Here is a 24,835-nt window from a genome sequence, read left to right on the forward strand (position 1 = left end):
TGTGTGCACATGTGAGTTTTGTCATGTCTTGCATGTGCTCCTGTCATTGTCTGATCCCTCCCCCTTGTTATCTGATTAGTGTTGATTTCTCCCACCTGTTCCCTCTTGATTTCTTCCCCTTATAAGCTCCTTGTGTTTGTCAGTCTGTGTTGGATCCTTGTGTATGTTATGTCTGCGTCTTCTGGTTCCCCGTGATTTCTCTGTTGGTATGTTTTTGAGTTATGTTTAGTGATGGCCAAATGAGGCTTCCTGAACCACTGAGGCTTTCCAGCCCATTGGTTCACCAAAAGGTTCATTTTCCTGAAGCCTCATGAAACAGTGTGCTCTCTAGTGACACCTGCTGTGCAAAGCAATGCATCGCACACAAATCTATTCATCCTGAGCAACCAAATTATCATACTGTGGGCACACCCTTTTTCTATGGCCTGTGTATTAATAAAGTATTTTACTCTGCTTGTATTAACCTATGTACACACAACTCACACAAACACACAACTTTGTGTTCAACTAGTAGTTCTTTGGGTTAGTGATGACAGTGAATGCCCAGAATGATTGTAAATAAATTATTGTGAGTGCAGTGCTTATGGGACTGGAATTGTGGAACAGGGATGGGAAAAGCTTTCCCTAATACAGTCTAGTCTTATAATAATATTAATAATAATAATAATAATAATAAAAGCAATAATATATATATATATAATAATAACACTAGGCCTACTACTAATATAGGCTATATATATATATATATATATATATATATATATATATATATATATATATATATATATATAATTACGTAGTATAGGTATTACAACTAGATATAGGCTAATTTACTATGCATAATTTACTCTAATAATCTACTAAACTAAGTATAATGTAATATATAATACAAGCTATGATATATAATGATATCGCTACTACATACAACCAACACCTCAACACCAATGCAAATGCCTCCTGCAAACCCCACAAGAGCCGCGAGGTTTCGAACCACTTTTGTCCGAAAGCGATACTCAGAATGAAGCAATGACGTATTTAACAGAAAACGAGGCCTCGTTTGTCATCGTCACGTGATTTTCACGGAAACGATACAAGCCTCGAATCGGGGCTTCATCTGGAACGCCCCTTTTTGCTCGACACAAGCTCCGGAGCCTCGCTTCAGATGTCCCATCACTAGTTATGTTACAGTTCTGTTTATGTGTTTTTCCCCCTCATGGGTTTTTGTGTTGAGTTTATGTTTTATTTTATAATAAATTATAATTTTCTCACTGCACTTGAGTCCTCGCACCAATTTCCTGTTTCCTCGTGTCCGTGACGTAACAGTTTTCCTCAGGAACTACAGACTTTGAGTTGGTACTCGGTGTGTTTTGACCACAGGAACCAGGGTCTAAATGAAGTTCCATGTGAAAATTTCCCCCTCAAAACGGCCCTGCTTGCAAAAGTAGTACTTTTTCAAAGTTCAGGAACTTTAGGGGGTGGGACTTGGGCGCTGACCATGCTGATTGGTTGAGCTCATGCTGCATTTTATTTTAATAAAAGTCTGTTGTGGTGCATGCAGTAAGAGCTGTTTTTAATCAACAATGGAGTTTAAAAAATATGACTGATTCTCCGAACGACTAGGTTCAGGCTTTATTAAGCTTATATACGGAGGACGAAATCCAATGGGAACTGGAAAGTTGCACGCGGCCCTACATCATCTGACTAATCTTTTCAGTACTTTAGACTGCGACGGAAACGCAGACAGCAGCAGGTCTGGGGGGAAAAAATATTCCTGGGAATAATGTTCCGTGTAATTTGAGTGGAAACGGGGCTATCGTGTCGGCCCAGATCCAGCCCACGGTATGTGTGGATTCCACTATGTTTCTGTCTGCGGGCGTCACTGTTTCTGAACTCACTGAAATGCCTCCACTATAGTCTTGAGTGTTAGCCTAGAAATCTAGACGCACCAAATCTAATCTGCCGCGAGTGTCGTCTAGCAACTCTCAATACACTTCTGAGCTGTAAAAGCCAAACTCTGGTCGGGCCAATCACATCGTGTATCATGAGTCGGTGGGCGGGGCTTAACATAGTGACGGCCGAGTTGCGTTTGCGTGCTTCTAGTAAACACAGAAACTGGCGAACGGCGGTCTTTCGAATCAGCTTTGACTGCGACTCTGGAAGACCTGGAGTTAAGCTTTTCTCTGAGAAAAGAACAAAGAACGGCACTGAAGTCATTTAGGGTAAGATGTGTTCTGAGTTTTGTCGACCAGATACGGTGAAAGTTTAATCAACTAGCTCTGTTTCACCTTCGTTGCTCTGGTTGGTTGTAGCGTTATCCTATCGCGTGCAGAGGGAGTTTAAAAGACAACCGTTTATCCGCCCCTCGGATTGAGCTGTCTATAATGAGTTTCCAGACCAAACATCTTGATGTTGCTCTGGCTTGTCTTGAGTGTTTCTTCCGGAAACAAACATGCCACAATATTCTTCATTAAATTATTTCCCGCTCAAGGTACATGTTGTACACTTTTGAGCTAATTCACAGTATACCCCATAGTGAGATAAGTCCATATATACCATTCTCATCCCTGTGTGTGCCATAACTCTGTCTGACGCGCCCAACGGTAGCCTAGCTTAGCACAAAGACTGGAGGTTAACGGCTCTAGCTAGCCCATTCCTGTGTAATAATCAGGGAACTTTGCTGCCGTACCATGGGTGCAGTGGCACAATGAAATTACACAGCGCCTGAAAATAGTCCCAGCACACTGTCTGTGCAAGCAGGTTATCATGTTGGTTATGTTGACGAAAGTTAGCCTATTTTCAGGTGCTGCGTAATAGCATTGCATCAATATGTATGGACTTATCTATAACTCTATGTATACGGTGAATAAGCTAGGTACGTTATGTTTACTATGTCTTCCCTCGAGTGAAAATTTCAACTCATTTTGGGGTCAAATAGACCACAAAACCCCTGCTGAGACATAATGAGGAAAACACAAATATTATGTGAGTTATAACTGTAATTATGTATAAGAATATCTTTATGATCATTAACTTGGATTAATTGTTTCCATCAACCTTGTATTTTTCATTATTTGCTATGCAGCTTTCAGTTTACTTGCCCCTTTTCTTTCATTATTTATTCACGGCAGTTTCTGAAATTTAAGCTGTTTGGTCAGCAGGGAACTGACTCCATTCTCACACATACTCACTAAAGACAACAAAAGCATCTGTAATGCTTAATAGTTTCACCGGAAAACACAATATAAAGACTTGCCCTTAAAATTGTTTTCCTAATTAGTTCCTCGTATGTGTTTCTCATACTCCAGCACCATCTCAATGTTTTTATTGCCCCCTGTAATGCAGGTCTGACTGAAGCAGTCACACACACACACACACACACACACACACACACACACACACACACACACACACACACACACACACACACACACACACACACACACACACACACACACACACACACACACACACACACACACACACACACACACACACACACACACACACACACACACACACACACACACACACACACATGTTGGTCTATGTGGTTTACAGGGACTCTCCATAGGCGTAATGGTTTTTATACTGTACAAACCGTATTTTCTATCCCCTTACACTGCCCCTGCCCCTAAACCTACCCATCACACACACACACACACTGCCCCTGCCCCTAAACCTACCCATCACAGGAAACATTCTGCATTTTTACTTTCTCAAAAAAACATAATTTAGTATGTTTTTAAGGCCGTTTGAATTATGAGGACATTTGATATGTCCTCATAAACCACATTTATAGGGTAATACCAGTGTAATACCCATGTAGTTATACAAATTTGTGTCCTCATAAACCACATAAACAGGCTCACACACACACACACAATTCCAGACAAGAGAACGGGAGGAAATATCAGACAGACATCTGTGAATAGAACTGGGGGACAGGGCTGGGACATGGGACAGGGGTTTCCAACTGCCACATCAGCCTGACACCCAAACTCACATGCTTTGTGTTCAGAGACTGAGCTCGCCAAATGTTTCTTCAGTAAGATACATGTTTAATTCAGCAGCACAAGTTGAGATCATTGAATCATTGTTACAGCAGCAAGAATTCACACTGTGAACCTGTGTAATAGTCAAGGCTATTGTCAATATAAAAAGGGGGACATATTCAGATCAGTCGTCAATCAATCAGTATGGATTATTTGAATGACAGATTCTGAAACTTCTGGTCACCTTTGATATCGAAAAAGATGTAGCCTACATATTTTCAACAAAACAAATATGAATAATACTAGATAGCTAATTAATTAAATAATTAAATGGTTATAAAACGAAAATAAAATAAATTAAATAATAAAATAGAATATTATTGTAATATTGGTTATTCCTGGTATTCAGTGCCTTTTGGCCATCATAAAATGTTGACAGTCAAACTTATTAAGATTCTTATTTTGTGTTTTAGTAGTCATAATAGGGTGATGTACATTAAAAAAAATAGTCTGTTCAATCTCACGTAAATAAATGTAACCATTTATTAAACAAAATAAATTAAATGTAAGATCAAAAATATCCACCCTGTTAGGTACAGATAAATACCTAACATTCTCGACCTAACCTGGGCTAAATCAACTTTGTGGCGGGGATAGGAAATAAATCATACTATTGCGAAGGTTTGGCGAATGAATGTGATTATAATTCCTGACTGGACGCTCCACGCAGGTTTGCAAATCACGTCATCGTACGCTAATTAATATTCATTAGCCAATCCGTCGCCATAGTAGAATTAACACAATCACAGTATGGAAGGGGGTTGGGATTATTAGCAGCCCTGGAATGTGCTCGTGTAGCGTCGGGAACGCGCAGCGGTGCGACAGGTCTGTGAAGTGTGCAGGGAAGAGAGAGACGTAGGGAGTTCGATTCATTTGGCGAATCGATTCGTTCGGTCCGTTCATTTCAGCGAGCCGGTTCTAATAAAAACAATTCACCAGTCATGCTGTGTTCCTATAATTTATTTAAATTAATCAGTAATTGTGTATACAATTAAATATATCCTACTCTATGCAGGGAGTAAGGTAAAATGTATTTATTGTTCATGTAGGTTACGTGTTTTAATTTAATTGTAAATCTGTTTGAGACCTTATTGATTCTTATGTAATTGTCCAGATTGTTCCACTTGCTTGAAAAGTGTGTCAACCGTTGCTTATTTATAGTGTCACTAAAGTTTTCCGGTCTCCCTCACTGACTGATAACGAATGCTTTCTGACGCGTTTTGATCGAATCACTAAAATGAACCAACTCAAATGAACGATTTGTTCACGAATCGGATAGCACTACGTTGGAGAACCATGGCGGTGAAACAAATGACATGGTAAGGGATCTAAATTACACCCAGCAGAAGAACCGGCGCCCGTAGACAGTGAGATATCCGCGTAGGTAAGATAAGTACATTACTTGATTGTTGCAGAAGCTGTAATTGTTTGAAACTCGATTTCCGAAACTTTATTTTGATCATTTGTTGGAACTAATGCTTGCGCTATTGTTCCACGGCGACTCAGTTTTAGTGGGTTTGATGGTGAGGTTTAACACTAATCGCGGTAGTTCTTGGTCATTTGAAGGACATTAAATATTATCAAGTTTCGACTCTTTGATATCTTTAAATCTGAGACTCTGTCAGATATTGAGCACTGAATCAATGGAGCCCACTGCAAATCACTGTTGGAAGTTTAGCTCTGAGTTGGAAAAGTTTCTTTGATCAGGCGGATGAGTGCCTGAGAGATTTTATCTGGTAACAAAAGAGCGCCGAAATAACAAACGTTTTAACGTGCTCGAGCGTTTGAATCGCGTTATAAACGTAAACGTTTCTTTCAGTTGAGAGTTTTACATTGTTTCTTTTCTTTTCAGATGAGCGCGGGGATTCGACACAATGTATCAGAGTGACTTTGAAGGGCTCGTTTCATTGTCCGGTTGAAGATACAGCACCACGGACCTAAAAATACAGTTTTAAAGTAGGACGTTTTTTAAAGTCATTGAAAATGATCAAGGGTGAACGCACCCTGCGGAGCGCGTCCCCGCATAGAAATGCTTACAAGTCGGACTTCCACGCCATTAAGTGCTCTTTTGATGGGACCAAATCCGACAGCGAGGCCAAATCTTATGCTAATGGGGCCAGCGACCCCCGAGAGGACACCAGAGGGAGGCCGTTTGGCAACCGGATAAACAAAATCAAGAATATTTTCTTGCAAATGGATGGCCAGCAATCACAGGAGAGTCAGGAGATCAAACCTCCTCACAAAACGGATGCATCATCTCCTGTGTCGCCAGTGTCCAAGTTCCCAGTGAGCACCAACAAAACCTCCCTCAGTAGTGCCAACAACCAAGAACCGCCAAACACAGACAGAACTCCAAAGGGAGAAGAGGCTGAGATAGATAAAGTTGCCCTAGCGGAGAAATTTTCAGTGACCAGAAAGCTCTTTGAAAGAGGGATAAAAGAGCAGCCCGTCGCAGAGAGGCTGCTGCCCGGCAGAGTTTCCACACGGCTGTCCCAGGGGAAGGTGCCTGAGGAGGGGCGTGGAGCACGGAGGTCCTTGGGATCTCCTGAAAATAGCAGGAGCAATAGTGTCAGCAAAAGCCCAACTTCACCTGTGAGGAGTTCCCCAGAGGAAAGGAGGGACGTTGAGGACTCAAAACAGGTCAATAGGTTATCACTGAATGCGGGGCCTATTTCCAGGCGGTTGGAGAACTTCATTGTGGATGGTGACAATGACGAGTCAATGCAAGTTACCGCTAAAAGCCCTGAGAAACTGAGCAGCCCCAATGAGCACTCGCTGGCATCGCCTCTTCGAGGCAGTTCCCAGAAACCCACCTCCCCAGGTACTGATCAAGCACACAAACCCACATCCCCAAACTCGGACGCACCCAAATCATTCTCGCCTAAAACAGAGCCAGTAGTCGGTGGCCCTCCGTTCAAGTCCATCAGCCCAGTTTCATACAAACCAACCTCCCCGACCAGCAGGAGCACCGACGAGCCTCTTTCGCCCACTGCTCATAACCCATTTAAGCGTTCTCCGTCTTCAGGAAACGACTTGGTGAAAGAATCCTCGACGAATAAACCGACCCAACTTAGCAGTCCTCCTGCAAATGATCTCAAATCAACTAGCAGTCTCTATAAACGGCCCGAGGGAGAAAAAAGCGAGAACCACATAACTCACAGTCCATCGCATGAGCAGGCCACACAACGTCTGGACCCTGCTGGTGCGGGAGTGGTGCGGGCTGAGTTGGTCGTGGTCCAGAACGAGTCTTCAGAAAGCGAGGAAGAGGACGATGAAGATTTGGAGGATGTTATGTCAGAGGTGAAGCTGCAAAGGGAACTTAAATCTGAGTCACCGAAAGACGATCTGAACTCTCTGAAGGTGTCATCGCCTCAAAATCATACAGAGGACAAACAGCTGAAGAAGGATGTATGCGTATCACCAGAGCTGAAGAAAGAGGAACTGAATCAAGAAGAAGAAGAGGAGGAGATCATACAAAAGAGGATTAACTCTTATGAAGATGAAGACGAAGAGGACAGCGAGCAGGAAGATCCAGACGAATGTGGGAAAACTTCTCCAGTATTTTATAGTTTTGAGAATGCTGCGTTTTTGGATGATAAGGACGTGGAATCGGTTCAGGACCAGCAGGATGAGGATGAGGAGGGTGAAGATGAGGTCTATGAGGAGTATGATGAAGCTCCCGGTTTGTCTGAGGATGAGGAGCGGTCTCCAAGAAGGAAAATCCGATTCTCCACCGAGCCGATACGGGTAAGCAATATCTTGGTGACAAAACAGTAAATCTAGGTAAAATATTTGTGACATTGATTATGGGTAGCTGAAAATCAGGGTTTCTCTTTTTTGTCTCATTTCACATGAATTTGGTTCAAAATGCAAAATGCTTGTTTTAAATTTGATCATCAGAAAAACACTAAATTTATGGTTTATTAGCAGTCAGACACATCATTGTGGCTTTGGAAAGGAGACATTTTGGGGTCATTTCGGGCTTCCTGTGCAGGAAAGCTGCTCTCTGTGAGTCTGGGGTCAAAGTTCTGGCAACAGTTGGGCAACAGAAGGGCTCATTGCAGAACATTTGTTTGGGGGGGTTGAAAAAGGGGAATATTTTTAGAAATATTGTTGACATTGTGGCTCAGTGAGGGACAGAGGGCTGACCTGAAATGTGGATGGTAAATGGAACAGAAAAATATGTTGGCATAGATCCATGTTTTATGAGCAAAGCTCGTTAGAACAGCCTTCCTTTTGAAAAAGGCCTGATGGGTGAATGTCCTGTTAAGAACATGTCTGGGTCATATCTGAGCCTAAAACATAAATAATATGCAATTAAAGAAAAAGCCTATTTAATAATGTGATTATTTAATGAGAATATAAAGAGAGAGTTTGCTCAATTTTAAATTCTCCCATCATTTACTCACTCTCATGTCGTCCCAAACCTGTATAACTTTGCCAATATAACACACATTTTAATTTTATAACAAGTATTCTATTCCCAACCCTAATTAAATGACCAGGAAATGTTTTGTGAGAGATACTGCATGCACAGACACAGCTCAGATCTGATTTTGTCCCTGAATCACTATGATCAGACAGTCTGGCCCCGTCCTATGGCAGCCTGCCACGGGCATATGGTCCTGATCTACTTTGCCACGCTGCTCTTTTGTCTGATCAGGCCTTCAGATGCTTAATGTCTATTAATCTATTTTAAGTTAATAATTTCCATGTAATGCATTCCTGAGCTCTGGAATGTCTTTCACACATTCGCTGGTAATGATCAACAACACTGTTTTCCATTTTCCTTTGAGCTGTTAGAAAAATAAAAATAAACCAAGCACTGCCATGCTGTCAGCAAGCTGACAAAACCCCAGCCGTCGGCTGTTCCCGGGGCGTCCCAGCGTCTGGGATGTTCTGCCTCTATCCTCTGAAAACAGGTGTGCTGGACTCGGAGATGAGGGTGAAGGGAAACACCCATACTTCTGTGCAATCTTCATTCATCTCTCTCTGTTATAACCTGTTTAACTAAGAACTGCACGTTCATTGAGACCTTTATCAGAAGTTTACAGTCAAAACAAAAACTGGTGTTGCTTACTTGTGCAAAATTCATCTCCACATTGCTAGTGTGTTGTTGGGGGTTGCTGCATAGTTGCTTAAGTGTTCTGAATGATTTTTGGCTTGTTGCTATGCTGTTCTGGATGGTTGCAAGGGAATTAATGTGTAGTTGCTAAGGTGTCCCAAGTGGGTTTCAACAAATCGTTATGCAGTTGCAAGGGTTGCCAGCCAGGGAGTAAAGGCATAGTTGTCCTGAGTGGTTTTTAGTAGGGGTGCATGATATTGAAAAAAACCTGACATTTTGTCTTTCTGTAGTATCTATTGCACTATGATGACTCGAATAGCTCTATTTGGAAAGAATGAGTCATTCTGTAATGATTAGGGTGCATAAATACAGTAGAACAAAGGAAATAAACATTGCTTTATTTTTCACGTAAGTCTATTCAGATGCAGAAATTCAGTAATCAAATGTAAAATAACACCACATAGTCTGCAATGTATAAATATAATCAATAAGTATCCCTAACTAAGCAACCCAGTCTCCATTGGTGACAGAAATGCAGAAAATCTTAGCATAAATGATGGGTGACTGCGACAGCGTTATATCTTTATGCCTTTTTGAACTGTTTTCGTGTGTTGTGCAGTTCGCAAATGCCTGTATTATTGTTTTGTTTACCTGAGGTGCGTCCCAATTTGTGTACTTATGCACTACTCTATAATATTTTTATTTAAGAATAAATAGTGTGCGTGGTGTGTTCACGCGGAAAATTGGCACTCATTATTGCGGTGCATTGTGGGATTGAATGAGTACACTTGATAATGTCTACTATGGTTTTCACATCACTACAAATGGCTGCCCCCATAAATGATTCCCTATTCAAGGGTATTGGGTGACTTCGGACACAGCCAAAGTGTGGATTGTTGCAAACCTCGTACTCAACTGTTTCAAAAACTGACCCCCCAAAAAAATAAAAAATAGAGAGTTCACCAGAGCGGTCCAATACCCTAGGAATTTTGTTGCTCTTATACCACAAATGCGGCAAAAAATTGCCTGGATTCGAGGAGTTTTGTGGTTTTAATGAAAAAAAGTAACCAATCACCCCTAGCTGTTCAATTTGACCCTCATAGGAATGAATGGAATGTGAGGAATGCTTTAATACACACAGTAACAAAAACTGAAACAAAAATGATTTTATAATGTCTACATGTCTGAGTGCATTCTGAAGAGAAACTGATTTTAGGACCCAGCGGAACAGCTCATTTGCATATAGAGCAATAAGGCCACCTAGAGGCAAGAGTCATGAAATATCGTGTTATATTGTCTTTTTTCTGGTCTGCAAAGACTCTCGATGTAAGATATTTTGAGCTGAATTATAAGAATTATGCATGAAATTGGGTTATTTTGAATTTCAGTTGAAAGAATGTGCTTAAATTACTATTTCTTTATTATTTATTAATAAAATCTTGTCATTTAAAGGTAAATAAAAAAATAACCAAAAAACTATTCTTTGCATTACAAATAGAAAAAAATCGATTAAATAAGCTTTCTGGTCAAAAAAAAAAAAAGTCTAATTTTAGGGCTTCTGGTCATTTTGATCCGTGAGGGAAGGAGGAGGGTTAATTACCTAGTGGAGGGGGAGGGGCTATCCTTCTCTGACAGTGAATGACAAAATTATCATAAATTCACAATCTACATGGATGAGTACATAGTGCAAAAGTATTTTATAAATGCATAGGGAATAGTGCAACTGGTTCGGGATGTGCCATTGGTTTTGCGCTATACAGACCCATTTAACCAGTGCACTTCTTGTCTTTTGCAAGTTTGTGCATTGATGGCATTCTGCACGGCAGAAAGGGTGTAAAAAATGCATCTGTAGACAAATGTGTTGCATGTTTTTAACCACAAAAACGCATTCTCTGTGAATGGTCCCTAGTCTGTTTTTTTGACGCAACAATAGTTTGACAGTTCCTGCAAAATATTCTCCCAGTCCTTATCCTGCCCTGTATTCACCATCCCTGTTTCTGAGCTTTCTTCTGTGTCGTAACGGTAAACCCACTAAGGCCCTGTCCACACGAACCGCAGCCTTTTCTTTGCGGTTTGGCTAGGGCTGTAACGATATGTGATATGAAATCGAAAATCGCAATACGCAGGTCCACGAACCTGTATCGCGATGTGAGAAGGCAGAATCGCGACACACCCCTTCCAACTCCCAGAATTATCCTTCCTGTCCAGGTCCAACTTTTAAGTCAGCATTATGGCAACATTTCAGCTACCCAGTGGAGAACAAGGATGGCAATCGTGTAGTTGACAAGACCCACACAATTTGCCGTAAGTGTTTCAAGAAGCTTCCCCAACCGGCCGGCAACGTGGTGTGAGCGTGGCGTTTCTGTTGCGTGTCATCCGCGGGGCGGCTGCATGGTGTTTTCTCTTTCTTTGCACACCAGAAGCATGTCTGACGCGGCGCTTCTGTTGGTATTGATGTACAGGAGGCCCTATACTTCATGTTAAATATATATTGCCTATTGGTACCGCAAAGAAAACGTCGGCAGTAGCCTATTGACCATACAGATATATGGTATTGACGGCAAAATAGGCTACAGAATACTGTAGAGAATAAAACTGTTTTGTCCCCCCCATATCGAGGTTTGTATCGTACCGTGGGTCAAAAATCGTGATACGAACCGAATCGTGGGTTTGGTGTATCGTTACAGCCCTAGGTTTGGCCATTCGTCCACACGCAAACGCAGTATTCGGACATTGAAACCAAACTATTTTATTGTGATTAATCTCACAGTCCTACTTGCAACTGCACAGCGACATGCTAAAAGTGCTCACACATGTTGCTGTGTGGTTGGTAGGCTGTTCTGGATGGTTTCTTGGTGTTTGCTTACTGGCCCAAATGTTGTTAAATTTACAGGACCTGTCCTTTACACAGCGCATGCCATTGTAAAGACAGTAAGTCTATCCTTCACAGCTTCTTTTCATCCACGTACAATTCAGTATGGCATCTTCTCTGGCTAAGGTCTATATGTATAACATTCTAGTCCTAAATTAATACTTTGGGTTAGGGGTTTGTACAAACCAGAAATCACTAAGACTTATAAATGTCTAAACATGACCCAGCTCACTCTCATTCGGTTATTTCTGTGTGATTGTGAAATGAAGGTGTGTAACTGTGTAAACAGGTCTTGTCCTGGCTTGAGGGAGGTATTTTTCCACCATTGTGTGTTCCAAATTGGTCTTAACATGTTGAGCTACAGCGTGTTTGCATTGTTGCTGTCGATGTGGGTTCATAACTAGGGATTCAAATGTTTACCTCATGACTGGTCAGACTCCCTATAAGTCTTTTTCATGAACCGGTTTGGTGATGTTGTGTGTGAATGAAACATGATAAAGACCTGGCCGTCGGCATCTCTGGTTGATTTGAGGCAGGAAATGGGCGCTCTGCTTCGTTCTTACGTCAGAGTGAAATAGATTTTATCCTCTGGCTGCAGTTTAACACTGGAAAGTCTTCATAGCTGATCTTTGGAAAAGCTACCAAAGTGATTTTCTCTGTCTTTTGTTGTTTGATTAATATTAATGACTCTTTATTAGTCACTTTAAGAGTGAATCAAGCCTACTGCACTCGTGTTAAAAACTGAAGCTGACATGTCTCGATTGCCCCGAGGTGGATGGTCCCAGTATAGCTAATCATAACCCCTATTCTATTCTAATGGACGCAAGACAAAATAAACTATCAAATTACACTTCAAATATTTTTTTCCCAAAGATGGCTTCTGTCTTATTTCAGGATTCTCGGATGGAGATTGGAGCTTTAGCTCTAATTAGGGATGCACCGATACCGATACCGGTATCTGGTATCGGCCTCGATACCACATTTTCGAAAGTACTCGTACTCGTTAAAAGTCCCCCGATACCGGGGACGATACCATGGTCTGAGAAATGTCTATGCTTGAGCGGCGTGTAAGGGGTTAATCACAGGTGCCGAGTGCCCGCCCCCAGGCCCGGCTACAGCTCAGAGCGGGGAGAAGGCGAGACGAGACAAGATACGTCAGCAGTGTGGAACTATTTCAAAGTGCATGAATACGACAAAACAAAGGCGGACTGCAAATTGTGCTCAGCGAAATTGTCCAGAGGAGGCTCAAAAGGTAGTGCATTTAGTACAACGTAATGAGGACAAAGAGTTTACCCACGCTTCTAAACCAACACAACCCACACATCAGCAAACTCTTGCAAGACGAGAGAAAATGTCCAGAGACAATCCACGTGCTGTGAAAATAACACAGGCAATCATCGAGTAGCCCCGTGTCACTAATTAGCCCAACCTCCCAGTGGATAGACGAGAGTTTCACGCTGCAACAAGCCATATTACATGCGAAACAATTCCGCAGAATTTATATACTTTTATGAAAAAAATACTAAAAAAATAGTTGCACTGTCACTGTTTAATTTTTTTTAAATAATTATTTATTCTGTAATATGTTGCATACAACATGCTTTTCATTTTAAATAAATGTTCTTAATTCCAAACTAGTCCCTTGTTTTTAAAGTAAAGCTGTTATCTGTAAATTTAAATCATGTTTTTTTTTAAGTACTCTGTATCGGTATCGGCGAGTACTGAAATGCAAGTACTCGTACTTGTACTCGTTTTCCAAAAAAGTGGTATCGGTGCATCCCTAGCTCTAATTTCTACATTTCCATCACTCTTTATTTTACACTGACATAATGAATTGTTCTGCATTCGCGAGCGTGTGGGTGGGCTAGTGTTGTCAAAAATAGCGATATTTCGATATGTATCAATACTGAAATATCTGAAACGATACGATTCTCAGTTTTTACAGTATCGATACCAGCTGCGCTCTCCTCTCCGACTGAAAGCGAGTTAACACACACTTGGAATATTCTCACTCAGTCCGGTTAACCTCTGAGCACGGCGAACGCGCGTTCTGCTGGACTTTTTCCTCATGACAGTGTGTTAGTGTTAGTGTGTGATCGGTCTGAATTTCGCGCGGGATTGCACATAAATTAATTGTTCTTATTTTATTACTGTTTACTCGTCTTTTTAAATTCAATTTACCATTCGAAATCAAGCTTTCTTGTGCTGTGTGTAAGCTATTGCAACACAATTACCCCATTGTAAAAAATACTTTGAGATAGCAAAAATTTGTGAGAGGATAATTTTAATAGTAATTGATCAATAATTGTTAAAATCAAAACAATGCCCAACCCTAAGGAACATGCTGGCCACATTAATTTGTAGTAAAAAAATAACAATGAATAATAACAAGTTCTGTTGTCATTTTAAGCATCTCTTTTTTTTTTTTTTTTTTTTACTGTGGTATCGATATTTTAGTCTGGTATCGTATCGAAGTCATAATTTTGGTATCGTGACAACACTAGGGTGGGCTTTTGATATCACGGCTGTACTTTCTGCTCTTTACTGAGCAGTCGCCGGTCCCGAGATTACTACTGCGCAGGCTCTGTCCTGAATCTATGCAAGATCTCAGCGACATATTCGGACGTTGGCGGCTTCACTTTTGTTCAGTGGAAGGTAGTAAAGACTATGGAGTGGATGCACAGATCCAATATAATAATACACATCCATTTACAGTGTTTCCCCTAGAAAATTTTCCCAGCAGGGGTGCTATTACGTGGCGGAGGTCGTTACCAAGCTGTGCGCAGTGGGGTCCGGGGACATGCAGCTCTGTAATCCTTTTTTTTTTTTTAAATAACCTCTCAAAACATGACTTCTGGCAAGTTTGGTGGATAGAAATGGACATTTTGAGACATACAACCATGACTTACCATCAACAGATTCAAGGCATAATTATAGCAGCAGGTACCTTGAACTGGTCACAAATAGAAACCTTAATTTTATGATTTTAGACAGGATTATTCATGTCTTGTGTTAATTTTCAGCTTTCATTTACAGTATTGGTAGAAATTGATAATTAATGCTGCCAAGCATGCATGTGGCCAGGTGCTGCCTTTGTAGCCTATTTCTCAGGTCTGTCTTCAACTAGAAAGCACATACAAACACTGCGTGAAGAGATTTTAATGTGGCAGGAGCTGTAGGTATACAGATACCACGTCAGTATGTCTTAATAAATTAATAATGGATCTGATTAAAATCACCCTATTCAGTGTGGAAAAGTCACGCTCACAAACTTTATTTGCTTCTACTGTAGAACACTTGATGGCTATCGAATCAAAATATACTACAGTGATGTTAAAAAACAGGAATGAGTTTCTGATTTGTTTGTTTCTGTCAGCTGCGTGAGGATACAGTTTGATTCTTCATATCACTGGCTTCAAATATGCCACTTCGCTGCATAAAAGCGTCCAGAATGATATAAAAGAATGCAAATAAAGTTAGATGGTAACAAACGTGGCATTAAACGTTTGGGTCAGACTTGCGTGTGTTTTTGTCACATTGTTTTAACTGCTTGAGGTAACGGTTACTAATGTTAGCATCAGCCTTGATTGCATCAATACAGCATCTAGTCAACAAATGAATTACTTTATAGTGATAGTGAAGCATGTACTGTAGTGTATAACATACCGTTTTGTTCTGTTTTAAATCCGTTTCTGAAGTGTCCCGCTGTGCTGCGCGCAGTCTCACGTGTCAGTCGCTATAGCAAGCAACGGATGCAAGCTCACCGTGGTTGCGCGAGCACTTCCGAATTTATTTTGTAGTAAGCAACAAAAATGCTTTAGGAAAATGTATCGGAGTAAAAGTATACATTTTATGTAGTAATGTAGTGGAGGAAAAAAAAATTACAGATTCTCCCCCAAAATATTACTGATTATGTAAAGAACTTGCAGCGGCGCTGAAAATCCAGCGGCGGCGGTGCAACGCTGTGAATAGATTGTATTCACACTGATTTACTTTCTCAACTGTTCACTTAATACATAAGCAGGGTTTCCGTTGTCCGGTAATTACCAGACATTGGCCGGGAAAAAAATTAAATGTCCGACAAAATGAAATCTTTTCGGTCAAATTGTCAGAATAAAACTGCCTCTTATCGATACTGTAAGCCTGCGACGTGATGCCCTCGCTGTCATGTCAGCGCTCCGTGGCTATGGAGGATTGCAATTCTCCACAGCCTGCGAAGTCCTCATATGTGATTTACGCGAAATGTATCCAGAGTAGACCAAGCGCGCCAAGATAGCCTGTGTAATCCCTGTCTCGAGTGTTCCTGCAGAGAGGGGGTTCTCGCTGCAGAATCGGATAAAGACGAAGCAGCGAAGTCGCCTTGCGGAGAACAAGGTTACGCGACTTAACCGCATTGCAAGTTGTGGAGAGACACTGGGAACTTTTGATTTTAAGTCGGCAGCTGCACAATTCAGCACTGCAAAAAAGCGTAAAAAGTAGCCAAAATGACACAAGACAATGTTATAGGCCTTAGTCATTTGTTTGTTGAAGTTCATTTGACAGGGTCATTTCACACGGTGGCCAATTTAAATGTTGCCAAGTTTATAGAGTTTATAATTGAATGTATTAATTGCGTTTAATTATTGCATCTAAACACAATAGTGTTGTGCCAAGATTTTTCACGTGAATAAAGGCAAATGGATTTGCACACTTTGCTTATAATCCCTGGTCTAGTCTGTTAGACTTGTCAGTTCTCGTTTCTAATCTGCCCTCGTAGCCTATTTTTTTCTCTCATCAAAACCGAATACCATCAGTGGTTGTACATCAAGAGCAGGAACAGTTTTTGTGCATTTTGTTTCGTGATCTGACCGGAACAAATAGAGAGTCTCTGCAACGGCGTTATAGCGTTAGATTAAAGCGCTCGTCTGTGTGGAGACTGCATGAGCCGCGAGAGAAATCCACTGATATACAGCGGCAACGAGCGCCTGATCGCCTCTTATTTAACAAACGAATGAAATGATACTCTTCTAGTTAACCAGAGATGTTTTGTTTGTATTAGTTAGGTTCATCCGTGAAGCAAGATGTTTTAAAAAAGTGGTGGGGACATGTCCCACCTGTCCCACCCACAAATTACGCCTATGAGTTAAAAAAATTGGTTGATTGACGCCAATCGGACGTTCATGTTTTTTTCCCTATCTATTTGAAAGTTAGGCTAATAAATGTTGCATACGGCCTGATTATGTCATTTGTTTTAAGTTACATAAACTGCTTTCAGGAGTTTTTGACCGGCATATCATCAAAATGTCCGGAAAACGAAACCTCTGTCGGTCACTTTGACCGGCACCATTTTTTTCTAGCGGAAACTCTAGGATACTCCACCGAGATGGCCATTTTGACAATTTTTTTGCGTATGTGTCCATTCAAGTACAAAAAGGCGAGAAAGAGAACTGAATTTGGTGTTCTCATAAAAACGGCACGAGAGTTGACTTCTGAATCGACTTCTCTTTTGCATCTTTGTGTGCACAAATGGTTTGAAATCACTGAATGTTTAAACTGACAGAACCTAAAACATGTGCAAGTGATCAAATTTCACTCTCGTAATTGATACGTGATCTGTACGCGGACCAAGCACCATGATTCGAAATGGACGTAATTCTTAGAATAAAAGTTTAAACTTATGTAAAAATGGTCGTATTAAAATTACCATTTTTACTTGACATTAGGAGGGGGTCAAAATTACTAGGAGTGGGTCAAGATGGCAGCATCATTATTTTATGTTATCATTATTATCATAAAATGGAGATTAGTAGGTCTATTGGTAAAATCAGTTCACTGTAAAAAAAAAATTATTTAACTTTTGCTGGTTACTTTAATTTTGAGTTCATTAAACAAAGAATATTAATATTGTTATCAGAACCACATGAATTATCAGAGTTGATTTGACATTGAAAAAAAGTGATTGCAAAATCATGAAAAATATTTTTTTAAAGTGTTCACAATTATTTGTTGCATTATATGCCAACAGTGACGGTTCAAAAACAAGAAGTATTAAAGATATCTGTATATTCTTTTAGATTTTGGTTCTTAAAATTTTCTTTTGGGGTCTTTATTTTAACACACTATATGGTTAATTTCCAAACATATAGGGGTTTCAATGTGGCTCTGGGAATAAATTGTACTTTTTTCAGGGGTGAAACACCAAACATGTCACCAAACATGTCACATGTCAGGAATGTCTGAGGATCAAATTGTGTTGAAACTAGAAATATATCTTGTTTCCCTTCATCAAAACAATTAGAACATTCCTCTCTGAGTGTCAGTAACACTAGAAGTATTAAAACAAAATGTAGGTCACTTTGGACACAGCTAATAATTATTGTATTTAAAGAAGAATATCTGAAGAACTTTTTGAAATTAATCTTGTTTCCCTCTATCAAAACAATTGCATATAGTACAAAATGTATTAGGACTGTTGACACTGCACCACATATATGCAAATAATAACAGTAACCCAGGGTTATTTCAGATTATGAATAAACAGGATTAACTGTTAACTCCTGGTAAAGTGTGAGAAGTGTGAAACATAAAATAAGATAAGGGATCCTATTTACCTGGGGTTTAGAATTACATTTCCAAGTGTGAGAGCCCTTATACTTTTTTAAAGTTTAAGATATCATCAGTGATTCCACCAAATACGCCCATTAGCCATGGATACTACTTGATCTATGACTGCTTCACATGTTATAACAATAGGACATTGTAATATTTAAACAATCCAGGTGAGGCAAGTCTTGGTTTATTGAACTGAATACAATATGCTGGGAGAGCAAACTCACTTTCCTACGATAATGCAAATTTGATCTTTTGCTGGCTTCATAAGCTCTTAAAATCAACATAATCCCTTCTAACAAATGTCTCCGAAACTTATTCAAATATAGAATCTTATATGAAGAAGTTACTGAGAACAAATTAATGTGCCACAAATTGGCCATTTCAGTGTAGTTTCGTCAATCAGACGGGAATGTTCAATGCAATTATTGTTTTTATAGCGGGAAACAAGCTACATTTCTAGTTTCAATATTATTTATTTATCAGATATTCCCCTTTCAGTACAATACATATCAGCTGTGTGCAAAGTAACCCATATTTGTTTTTTTAACCATTGAAAATGGGTAATATTCATCAATTTGGGATTGGGCTTTGAGATTTATGCACTGATGAAGTCATTCCAGCAGGTCTTGACCGCATTACAGTTCCATATCACTTCACCAAATCAAGTCATTTCACAGCTCCTTACAGCAAAAGAACCAAAACCCACAACGACACTGACCAAACAAACAATATAATCATAAATTGTTTTATCAATGGAAAGGGCACACTCTTTCTCTCATACAAATACACACATACACTGTAAAGCTGAATAAGTTGGCGAAACAATAAATAAATAAATCTTTGTTACTTTACTTAAATAATTTGAGTAGCTCACTTAATTTGGATTTGTAGCAAAAATATATTTTGTATAAATGTATATCACTGATTCCTTTTTTAAGTTTAAGCTATTATTACTTTTCCTGGGTAATCTAGACAAGGCTTTGTAGACATGCATTTCCAACATACTATTTAAGTTACATTTACTTAACATATTTACTTCTGGATTCGCTGATGCAATGAACCCTGTTCATATGGCGATGAAGTTTTTTTCTACAAACCTGATTCCAAAAAAGTTGGGACACTGTACAAGTTGTGAATAAAAAAAGGTTAATTTACAGATCTCATACTTATATTTTATTCACAATAGAATATAGAAAACATATCAAATGTTGAAAGTGAGACATTTTGAAATGTCAAGTACTGGCTTATTTTGGATTTCATGATGAGAGCTACACATTCCAAAAAAGTTGGGACAGGTAGCAATAAGAGGTCGGAAAATTTGAATATACAGATAAGGAACAGCTGGAGGAGCAATATGCAACTTATTCGGTCAATGGGCATGATTGGGTATAAAAAGAGCCTCTCAGAGTGGCAGTGTCTCTCAGATGTCAAGATGGGCAGAGGATCACCAATTCCCCCAATGCTGCGGCGAAAAATAGTTGAGCAATATCAGAAAGGAGTTTCTTTGAAAGGAGAAAGGAAAAAATGCAATCCAAAGATTCAGAGAATCTGGAACAATCTCTGTGCGTAAGGGGCAAGGCCGGAAAACCATACTGGATGCCCGTGATCTTCTGGCCCTTAGACGGCACTGCATCACATACAGGAATGCTACTGTAATGGAGATCACAACATGGGCTCAGAAAAACTTCCAGAAAACATTGTCGGTGATCACAATCCACCGTGCCATTCGCCGTCGCCGGCTAAAAAACTATAGGTCAAAAAAAGAAGCCATATCTAAACATAATCCAGAAGCGCAGCCGTTTTCTCTGGGCCAAGGCTCATTTAAAATGGACTGTGGCAAAGTGGAAAACTGTTCTGTGGTCAGACGAATCATAATTTGAAATTCTTTTTGAAAATCTGGGACGCCATGTCATCTGTACTAAAGAGGAAAGGACAACCCAAGTTGTTATCAGCGCTCAGTTCAGAAGCTGCATCTCTGATGGTATGGGGTTGCATGAGTGTGTGTGGCATGGGCAGTTTACACATCTGGAAAGGCACCATCAATGCTGAAAGGTATATCCAAGTTCTGAAACAACATATGCTCCCATCCAGACATCGTCTCTTTCAGGGAAGACCTTGTGTTTTCCAACATGACAATGCCAGACCACATACTGCATCAATTACAACATTATGGCTGCGTAGAAGAAGGATCCGGGTAATGAAATGGCCAGCCTGCAGTCCAGATCTTTCACTCATAGAAAACATTTGGCGCATCATAAAGAGGAAGATGCGACAAAGAAGACCTAATACAGTTGAGCAACTAGAAGCCTGTATTAGACAAGAATGGGACAACATTCCTATTCCAAAACTTGAGCTACTTGTCTCCTCAGTTCCTAGACGTTTGCAGACTGATATAAAATGAAGAGGGGATGCCACACAGTGGTAAACATGGCCTTGAAGAACATCTCAAAACTTTTTTGAGATGCGTGCTATTTAATTGAAAGATAACATGTTGAATTTATTTATCTTCATGTGTTTTTAAGCAAGATAAATAAAGTAGAAGGCTATTATTGTTTAATGTTCTATTAAGTTGGGATTTAGAGAAGTTTTTGTCGTGTTGGAGATTTGGGGGTTACCGTGGTGGTGATGAGGGGAGCCTGTCGTTAGGCTGACGACAGTTAGGCATAGGGCATATAAATTGCTTTTCTCAATGAGCAACCGTTTATAGCAGTATTGTGGTTCGGCTCTACTGCATATTGCTTATTACATATAGTGAGATAGAACTAATGCATTTCGTTTAAGTTAAATGCATTAAGTTTTTTTTTCAAAGAATATATTTTTTAAATTATGTTTCTGCTACACAAAGTATTTGAGTTGTGTTTACGAGGAAATTGAATTGAAGTTAGGATGCAGGTTGAAGACATGTTAAATCTATTTGGTCATACACAAATTAGATGAGTTCAAAATACTTAGAAGTCTGATGCAAATAGTTGTATTTTTGAGTAAAACCAAGGTGATATTTTTTACAGTGTACAGTACATCTCTTTATATTTTACAAAAGCCTATTTCTAAATCTCTTCATCATAAAAAAAACCTCAGATGTCGCTCAGATTTCATTAAACATCTCCTAATTTGTATTCCAATGAAAAAAAGTCTCATGGGTTTGGAACGAGGTTAAGCAGAGTAAATGATGACAGCATTTCAATTTGTGCAAACTATTGCTTTAACAGACAAACACAGAACAATCAGACATTACTCTGGCAGTTCACACGGTCCTGTGAACCTCTCTAGCCAACATCAACACACACTGCAGACGGTCTGGTCAATGGTCTGTGGACCGCAGTAAATGTACAGTTTTTTTGGGGGGGGATGATTTTTTACAACCACCGCACTCAGTCATCAAATGTGTTCTCAGCTGGGATGGGTCTTTTATGACTTTAATTTATAAATATACAAATTACACCAGAAGTCTGTTGTCTGTCAGATTCAGGAAACTATTTTTGGAGGTTCACACAACTGTGATTTATCTGCTGATTATAAAGTTTATAATCTGGAGTAGAAAACTGTGTAGTCTAAGTTTCTAACATTTGACAAGTTCAGTTTTTAACAGTGCTGCAGTGGACTATTTTGTGGTAATATGCGTCTTGTTAGCCTCACAATGTGTCCTAACCAGATGTGACAAAAGAATTGTCCTAGAAGTACTGTAACTTTCCTGTGAACACCGAAAGTGAAAATGCCATACAAACGAGACGCAAGCCTATTATTTCCGAGATACGGAATCGTGTAATCCAATTATAAAAATGGAAAATAACATGGAATTGGATGAGTTTGTGTGCATATAATAAGCAGTGTTGGGAACGTTACTTTAAAAAAAATTAATTATTTATAGTTACTCACTACTTGTTCCAAAAAGTAACTGAGTTAGTAACTGAATTACTCTATAATAAAAGTAACTCGTTACCAGGGAAAGTAACTATTTGCGTTACTGTAAAAAAAATTGCTATAAGTCATATCAATTTTTTTAACCAGTTTTCACAAGTCAGTTGAAATGAGTAGAACAGACAAGTGTTTATAACTTTTTTTTTTTTAATTTTCAAATATGTAAAATAACTTGGATGCCCCAATATTAAATGTTAAATGAATGAAATGGACACTAAATATAATCAATTATTATTATAAAATATTGTACACTAATCTACACTATTTTAATGTTGCTGTGGGACAATGTGAAAGACCTATCAAATTCAATACATTATTGTAAATATAGTGGAACAATAAAACAAAATAGATTTTTTAGAACTGTAATATTTATTGCACAGACCCCAACTGTCCATCAAATAAATCTAAAAATAAATGATGCTCCTTAAGAAAAGTATACAAAAATATATATATATATATATAATAATAAATATATTAGCCTAATTTACTCTTTGTAGTGCAAATTAAAAATCTAAAACTGTCACACAACTGGTAAACATAGCTAGGCTACTATAGCCTGCTTGAAGTATTTTCTTCCTCACAAAAAGTAAATAGTTTAACAAGAAGTGCTCTCAAGTCTTGTTTGTATGGCGGGCTTATCCACTTTCTCGCGAGAAAAACCTAGTTTTGGTGTCTTTAATGTCGTGGGTCTGTCTAATCCTTTGGTAGCGGAGCTCACGTTATCTTTTGCGTTCACCGATGTGGAGAGACTCTTCTGGGCATAAGTTGCACGTTACAGCATTCTTACCTTTCACCTCAACGAGGGAAATGTAGTGCTTATACTTCCAGTTTGTGAAAGCTACCTTTGAAGTCATTGGACATGCCATCGCTCTGACTCCTGATCGCTGGTCGCATGCGCGCCAGTGTGTCACACACAACACATACACACAGATAGCTGCAGGTCCGCTGACAGAGCGCGCGCATGTTCGGATGAAAACCGTTTCAGTGAGCTCAATTATAGTAACGCCGCATTTTTTTTCTCAGTAACGGTAACGGTGTTGTAACGGGAGAAACAGTAATTAGTTTGATTACTCATTACTGAAAATAATAACACCGTTAGTAACGCCGTTTATCTATAACGCCGTTATTCCCATCACTGATAATAAAATACTACTTTCATGACAAACAATCAACATAAAAGTTTGGTGGTTTAACTTGAAGAAATTGTGACAGATTACTAATGTACAGTAGAGTGTACTTCTTAAAGTAATAATAATAATACAATTATTAACTTTTGCCAAAAATAAAAAGAATGACATTTTTATTTGATTACATTTTAAAAGATTATGATTTAAATTAAATGATTCATATTCATGCCTTTTTTTTGATGATTTCCACATTTTTAGATAATAAATTGTACGTCATAAATCCAGAAAAATTAAAACCAAAAATGATTCTGAAAAAAAATCTTAACTTTATTATTAAAAAAAACAATTATTAAATTGATTAGACATGCCTTTTTAATTATTAAAAACTCATGAAACCATTTAATTGGAATCCACTAAAATTAAAATGCAAAACACAGAATTGGGGAAATTTTTTTAACTGCACCTTTTTATTCGTTTTCATTCATAAGGCCCTATTTGTATTTTTATTTAATTGAATACGTTTTTATGATTTCATGATCAGATCCACTTTTTGATTGCTAAAATTTAATTTAACCATTAAAGCAAAATCCAGAAAAAAAGAAGAAAAAAAACAGTTAACAGTTTGTTTTGGAAAAAACCAAAATGGATTGTGAATTGCCCTAGCCTTACAATCTTACAATCTCAGCCAACCAGAACACATTTTCCAATTAATATTGAAGCTTTTGCACCAATGACATTTTTCCTGGAGGCTGGGCCACCCAGCTCATCGCTACAGAAATAGAAACCAAGCCACAGACAGAACTGTTGTCACAGTAGCAGCTGGCTGGGACAGAAACTCATTAATATGGAAGAGAGAGAGAGCTCAAATTATTGTCACACCTGGTTAGGACACAGTGCCTGCCTCATACTGATTATGAACAGTGCATATTGCTCTCAAAAGTCTTCTGACGATCGCAATGTCCAATCTGATTGGCTTTGCACTTTCCTGAAGTCAGGCTGCACTAGAAACTGTCTGGCAACCTGAGTTTTGTTTCAGTCCAGCCTGAGCCAAGGAAGTCCCGCGCGGGTTCCAGAGGGGGAGGAGGCGGGCCGGAGAGCGGCGAGACTGAAGCGGGTCCCACAGTAACCCGAGACTGTCCCGTAGAGGAAGAGCGGCAGAGCAAGAGAAAGAGAGACTCTTTGTTCAGGAGACTGTGTAGACAGAGTAGAA

The 24,835-nt window shown here is 39.3% G+C and overlaps 1 protein-coding gene across 7 annotated transcripts in view; it reads left to right on the forward strand.

The window, feature by feature from the left end:
- Positions 1-5,294: 5,294 nt before the first annotated feature.
- ppp1r9ala (protein phosphatase 1 regulatory subunit 9A-like A) overlaps positions 5,295-24,835 on the forward strand; it is an 80,642-nt gene continuing 61,101 nt past the window's right edge. For 5 of the 7 annotated variants that reach the window (XM_067443172.1, XM_067443176.1, XM_067443178.1 and 2 more), the window contains exons 1-2: positions 5,327-5,436; positions 5,905-7,799. In XM_067443172.1, the coding sequence (XP_067299273.1) occupies positions 6,036-7,799 (1,764 nt within the window). In that variant the 5' untranslated portion in view covers positions 5,327-5,436; positions 5,905-6,035. Of the gene's footprint in view, positions 5,437-5,904; positions 7,800-24,835 lie in introns of all 7 variants that reach the window. The other 2 variants (XM_067443173.1, XM_067443174.1) reach the window with 2 other exon arrangements.

Source organism: Pseudorasbora parva, chromosome 5 (assembly GCF_024679245.1).
Source record: "Pseudorasbora parva isolate DD20220531a chromosome 5, ASM2467924v1, whole genome shotgun sequence".
NCBI classification, from domain to species: domain Eukaryota; kingdom Metazoa; phylum Chordata; class Actinopteri; order Cypriniformes; family Gobionidae; genus Pseudorasbora; species Pseudorasbora parva.